Below are 6,634 nucleotides of genomic sequence, written 5' to 3'. Positions count from 1 at the left end.
TCAGTGCCTGGCAGTCTTCCTATTCCTGAACTATTCTTTCCCCAATTCATTCAGAATAAAAGTAATAAATGTTTAAATGCATTCTGAGATTTCTCTTGAAACCTCTTGAGCTCTGTCACACCTCAGTGCCTTTGCACATGCTATTCCCTTTGCCTGGAAGGCCTTTCCTCTCTTCTTGCTAGTTTCAGATGAAATGTTCCCTCCTAAATGATGTTCCTTTAGTGCCCTCTCCCATTCTCTAAGTAGCTGTTCCCTCCCTTCTTTGTAATATCAGTAGCCTTGTACTATTCATCTATCAAAGGACTTAGTGATTAACACCTAACATTTATTGAGCACTTATTATGTGCCCAGTAGTGTTCCAAGTGTTTTTCGTGTCTTTTTTTTGGGGGGGGGATGTATTGACAGTTCCATGAGATAGCGTTGTATTTTGTTAAAATAATTTCTCTGTCCATCTCCCCGAGTAGACTGAGATAGTGGCTTGTACATCTGTGCATGTTATTCATTTGGTGTCTGTAGGACCTGGCAGAGTGCCTAACTAATACACAGTGGGTGCTTCATAAATATGTAAGTGGATGCATTTTACCAACAGCATTTACATCCGAATAATAACCTAATTGTAAGTGATTCTTCTTTTAAACGATCTTCATGCGGAAATTCACAGTCAAAATTTTAGAAAACACTGATAAGTAAGAAGAAGAAAGGTTAAAATCCCACTCCTCTCAGCCCTGGAGAGCGTTAGCAACTTGCTTAGGGACACACAACTACTCTTTGGCTAAACAGAGTCAAGGTCAGGGCCTCTGGCAATAGCACCCTAGCTCTTAACACTGCATGAAGCTGTTGTTCCTCTTCCCCCTGAAAACACCCCCGCCCCCAACATGAGCAAATTATGTTGCCTGTTAAAATGCGTTGGAAAATTTGAAAATGAAATCTACCAGACATATGATGTTGGAATGCACGAAATCTACATTTTAGAAATGTCTGGTATTCAGTCCCGTCATGCCTTTGCACTTCCCATTGCATCCCTTATTTAGGGTCATCCAGATTGAGAGGCAGCACAGTGAGGCAGTTTGGAAAGAGGATGGGTTCTAAGTCAGACAAACATAGGTTCAAATCCCAGCTGTGCCACTAGTTGTGTTACCAGGAACAGGTGGCGGTTTTAGTCTCTTCTGTAAAATGGAGATAATAAGAAATGTTCTCAGCGTTTTGTCAAGTTTAGAGGTAACACATTGGTGAAGTGCCTCACACGTGATTAGTGGTGGATCTTGCTGTGGTTAAGTCTCTAATGGTGACACTCTAGGGCATACCTCAACAGCAACCTGGCCAAGTCGTCTTCTACAGCTACAACGTCGGGTTTTCCACCCCAGTCCTTCATTTTACTTCTCATAGTATTTAACTTCTATATTATTGTTAGACGTCTTTAGTAACTTGCCTTACAGTCATTTTCTTTGAAATTCAATTTCTTCCTCAGGGTCTCTTTGGAGATTAAAGAGAAAGAGTGGCAAATTTAGGCTATTAGGGCAATTTTCATTGAAAAGTGGATCATTGTTTTCATTACCCTACCGTTAATGTTTTCTATTTCCCTTTATCAGCGAGTTACTTTCTCTCGATTCGTATGGCCGAACTGCACTCTCTTGTTTTCTTGCAAAATGAAAGGAGACAACCATGAATGAGCCACTAGATGATTTTGCAAATGCTTCTGATTTCCCCAATTATGCAGCTGCTCTTGGAAACTGCACTGATGAAAAGATCCCACTCAAGACGCACTACCTCCCAGTTATTTATAGCATCATCTTCCTGGTGGGCTTTCCCGGGAACGCAGTAGCAATTTCCACGTACATCTTCAAGATGCGGCCCTGGAGAAGCAGTACCATAATCATGCTGAACCTGGCCTGCACGGACCTGCTGTACCTCACCAGCCTGCCCTTCCTGATTCACTACTACGCCAGCGGAGAAAACTGGATCTTTGGGGATTTCATGTGCAAGTTTATCCGCTTCGGCTTCCATTTTAACCTGTATAGCAGCATCCTCTTTCTCACCTGTTTCAGCATCTTCCGCTACTTTGTCATTATTCACCCGATGAGCTGCTTTTCCATCCATAAAACTCGATGGGCCGTGGTGGCCTGTGGGGTGGTGTGGACCATTTCACTGGTGGCCGTCATGCCCATAACCTTTCTGATCACATCAACCACCAGGACCAACAGATCCGCCTGCCTCGACCTCACCAGTTCAGATGACCTCACGACCATCAAATGGTACAATCTAATTTTGACCGCGACCACCTTCTGCCTCCCCTTGGTGATCGTGACACTTTGCTATACGATGATTATCTACACCCTAACACAAGGACCTCAGACGCACAGCTGCCTTAAGCAGAAAGCTCGAAGGCTAACCGTTCTGCTGCTCCTCGTGTTTTACATATGCTTTTTGCCTTTCCATATCTTGAGGGTCATTCGGATTGAATCTCGCCTGCTTTCCATCAGCTGCTCCATTGAGAATCAGATCCATGAGGCGTACATCGTTTCTAGACCGCTGGCTGCCCTGAACACCTTTGGCAACCTCTTACTGTATGTGGTGGTCAGCAACAACTTCCAGCAGGCCGTCTGCTCGATGGTGAGATGCAAAGCAGGTGGGGACCTAGAGCAAGGGAAGAAAGTCAGTCACTCAAACAACCCTTGAAACGTTTCACATACTCAGCCAAAAAGAAATGCTGGTATTTTACCTATAACTTCTACGAAGTCCAGACTATCTCCCTCGGTGGAACTCTTAGGACATACTGTGTACTCAAGTAATGACGTGCCGGAGCCAGGGCAGGGCTGCTGTGAGTTCTTTGCAACCTGTCTATTGAGATCCTCAATACTGATACATGCGTATCAGTAAAGAATTCAGATGCAGAATTGGAACTGTGGGAGGAAATCTAGTCTCACCAACTTTATATATATCAATTTATAAAATTATATATAGTGTATATATATATATATATATAAATTGATGTTCACCTCCTTGCCCTAAATCTCTCAGTATTTAATGCCACAACAAGAGAAAGCCGATCTCTTCATTCACAGTTTCTTGCTTCTTTATACACAGGTCTATTTGTATTGAGGCCCTACACTACTCAAGGCATTATTTGTATATTTTTCAATATTCGCTTTTAAAAAAATTTCATGTCTTTAATTTTTTTTCAAACTTTGCTTTGTTATTAAACTGTGTTTTTCACTAGGCTTTAGTCAGTTGTGTAGATGAAAGCAACCCAGTTACAATACCCTTGAGACAATTCAAAGATGTCCATACAAATAGCTGTCCATACATAATTATGTATGGACATAATCGATGTCCATACATAATTCCCAAATAGGGGAATTATGTCTTTATTGTTGTAGATCATTTTAAAAATTGTTATTGAATTTATAAAAATGATCAAGTTGTACTAGTAATTATCAACATGTCCTGGGGAAGGAAGGAGCACTTTTAGGGGAGCAGAAGTACTTTTCATGTATTTATTGGGTATTAAATAAAATCTAACATTGTTTTGATTTCTGTGGGAAAATATTCCAGGAAACACTAATTCTCTTTAGATAACTTCTCTTTTGTGCCTCTCTTGAAAATATGTTCTCTATTATAACAGCTAAAGCTATTTTTGAACTGTGTGTATTTAATTATCATTAAATGTAAATATTTGAGAAAATGCCTAGTGTGGATATTCAAAACCCTGGTAAATATGTTGATACAATTAATAAACTAATTTAAAATCACTGAATAGGCTGGTAATAGTTTTCTCTGAAAATGTAGCTTTACCGCTATTATACTTACTGGAAGCTTATGTTCTCCATGTTTACAGAACAAAAATAATTTTAAGAATCAGTTATGGAATAAGGCCGGAAGAGATGATTTAAACAAAGAAAAGGGTACCATAGGAACTCTTCATGATTTTCAGGCTTTTCTAGGACTTAACATCTGACTTAGACCTAAGTGAGGATGCTTGGGGTCAGGAGACCCCAGGCGTGTGGAGGAGAAAGAGGAAAGCCAGCGGCTCTGTGCATGAACTTCTCTGGATGATGGCATTCTCTCTACCTACTACCTTCTGAGCCATCTTTTCCTGGGCTTTCTTTTCTTTCTTCTTTTTGGCCGCAATGCAAGGCCTGTGGGATCTTAGTTCCCTGACCAGGGATTGAACCCAGGCCCTGGACAGTAGAAGCGTGGAGTCCTATCCCGGGCTTTTTTATGGCATGTGGAATGAGCTCTTTCACTAGAGGGCCCAACTTGCCCCTCTGTACAGGTGCACAGTGTGGAACTGCGTTCAAAATTCCACTTGGAACCGAGAAGCTGGGTAGCTCTCCTCCCCACACCCACACCCCTGATGCGCAGCCCAGCTCCTGGGCCATCACAGAAGCGTGACCAGAATAGCCTTTATAGTAATACCACTGTTTTTATTCTAGCCCTTTCCTTTCTCTCTCCCTGTCTCTCTTTCTTATTCCAAAGATTTCACCCAACACAGAAAAGCTGCCTCAACCTCCTTCATCCCAATCTCAACTTGTCGCTATAGATTCTTTTATCCTTTTCCTTCTTCCCTCCAGTTTACAGACCAACAAATCATCTTTCTTTCTTTTTTTTAAGAATATATATATATATATATATTTATTTATTTATGGCTGCGTTGGGTCTTTGTTGCTGCACGCGGGCTTTCTCTAGTTGCGGCGAGCGGGGTCTACTCTTCATTGCGGTGCGTGGGCTTCTCACTGCGGTGGCTCCTCTTGTTGCAGAGCGCGGGCTCTAGGTGCGTGGACTTCAGGAGTTGTGATTCTTCCCACCGTGTTTTAGGTCCTTTTTCTGCTCTCTTGGGGACTTGCTCCAGCACTCAATCCCACTTTCTCAAATTTTTAACGTTTCTATTACCCTGGACAGTTGACCTCGGTTTGGGAACATGCATCATTTTCCTTTATCCTCAGAATATCCTCTCTTGACTCAGCAGTTCTGTCATTCTCTTATCTGACTTGTTCCCTGCACTCATGGGTCAGGTGCAGATGACCGTCTGCCCTCCTGGGTTCTGCTGATAGAATATAATAACAAAGATCCAAGCTAAATTAGATTCCAAGGGTCAGTTTTCTTTTCCAAAGTAAAGACTTTTGGGCTAATTGTGCCGGAGGATGCAGTTTGGAACTGAGGCCAAAAAAGAGATTGATGATACTTCTGAGAATAGAGTGGGACCTGAACGCCCTTTGCCCAGTTCTCCCAGGTGTAGGCAGAGAAAGTACGAGAACAAAAGAGCAGAGCTCTGACTGTCTGCCAGAGAGGGAGCTGCCTAGTCTGTTCGCAGCCTAGGAACGAGAAGCAAGTCAGGTTCCCTGAACCTGTGGGCGGGGAACCCAGACACACCTGCTCTGAACTTGGGAGACAGTAATCCCCCCACTTCGTTTTTAACTTTATATCATAGATGTTTTCAAATAATCACAAAATTAGAGAAAGTAGCAAATGACCTCAGATACCCATGGCTTAATTTCATCTGTAATCAACATCTTACCATTCTTGTTTCCTCTATCCCGTCCCACAGTTTTTTGTAGAATATTCAAAAGCAAATCCTAGAGAACATAGTAGTTTCACCAATAAATGCTTCAACATTGATCTCTTTCAAAACATACGTAACCAAAACAAAATAAAACATGGTTCCCTCACATTATTTAATATCTAATCCATATTTTCTTTCCACTGGTTGCCTCAGGAGTGCCTTTTACAGTTGTTGTTTTTTTTTTTCCTGAAATCAAGATCCAAACAAGGTCTATGTATTACATTTGGTTGATATGTCGGTTAAATTTCTTTTAATCTATTAGAACTACCCCTCCCTTTATGTATCACTGTTTATCTACTGAGGAAATCAAGCTGTTTGTCTGTGCAATTTCCCACATTGTGCGTGTGGCTGTTCGAACTCCATTTTGTTGTTTATCATGATCCTCCACACCTTGTATTTGCTGTAACTCGGAAGGCAGGGCTAGAGGTTAGATTAGATACAGATTACTTCCTCCCTCCCTCCCTCCTCCCTCCTTCCCTCCCTCCTTCCCTCCCTCCTCCATCTGTCATCAGATTCTCCAGCCTTTTTTGCTTTCATAGTTTTCCAGTTGTTGCTTATTTTTGTCATGACCCACTAGGCTTTTCACAATGGTGACTTTGAAAATTCTAACGTTCTTCTGCTTTTGTCATGGCTTTTCTGTAAAGATCTTTGACTCGTCAACTACCGTTACCCCTTCCACTCTGAACATAGTTCCCACTCCTCCACCTTTGGGAAGACACAAGGAAGGGATAGAAAGAGATATGGAAGCTGCCTCTCCATTATTTCTTCCATGAGAGTGTAAGTGTTGACAGAAATTTCGACAGAATTTCCTTTTAATATGAGACAAAGTTTTGTCCTTTAACTCTTTGGGGTTGACAGCCATGCCTGTGACCTACAGGGTTGGAGCTGCCCCCTTGGGGAAGGAGGTTATCAGGGGAGCTTTCTTGCTGCTGCCAGGTTTCTCCTCCATACCACCTGAGTGCCTTTGTGTGTCCTCTTGGGCCAGTGCAGGCCGTTTTGGTCTTCCCCCAGAGGTTCTGAGAAGGAGTAGAACAAGACATTAATAACTCCAAGGCCATGTAACATTTGGGGTCA

At 42.2% G+C, this 6,634-nt stretch overlaps 1 protein-coding gene across 1 annotated transcript; it reads left to right on the top strand.

Moving 5' to 3' along the window:
* The first annotated feature begins 1,662 nt into the window (after nucleotides 1–1,662).
* Nucleotides 1,663–2,771, top strand: OXGR1 (oxoglutarate receptor 1). Its single transcript, XM_032611691.1, has one exon. The coding sequence runs from the start codon at nucleotides 1,663–1,665 to the stop codon at nucleotides 2,674–2,676; it is 1,014 nt and encodes a 337-aa protein (XP_032467582.1). The 3' UTR covers nucleotides 2,677–2,771.
* Nucleotides 2,772–6,634: the final 3,863 nt, after the last annotated feature.

The sequence above is a fragment of the Phocoena sinus genome, chromosome 18 (assembly GCF_008692025.1).
Source record: "Phocoena sinus isolate mPhoSin1 chromosome 18, mPhoSin1.pri, whole genome shotgun sequence".
Classification (NCBI taxonomy): domain Eukaryota; kingdom Metazoa; phylum Chordata; class Mammalia; order Artiodactyla; family Phocoenidae; genus Phocoena; species Phocoena sinus.
The sequence above is the reverse complement of the archived record's forward strand: the minus strand, read 5'-3'. Positions and strand labels throughout refer to the sequence as shown.

Excerpts from the sequence above, each read along its gene's own strand:
- OXGR1 (XM_032611691.1), top strand. The coding sequence starts at position 1,663 with ATGAATGAGCCACTAGATGATTTTGCAAATGCTTCTGATTTCCCCAAT.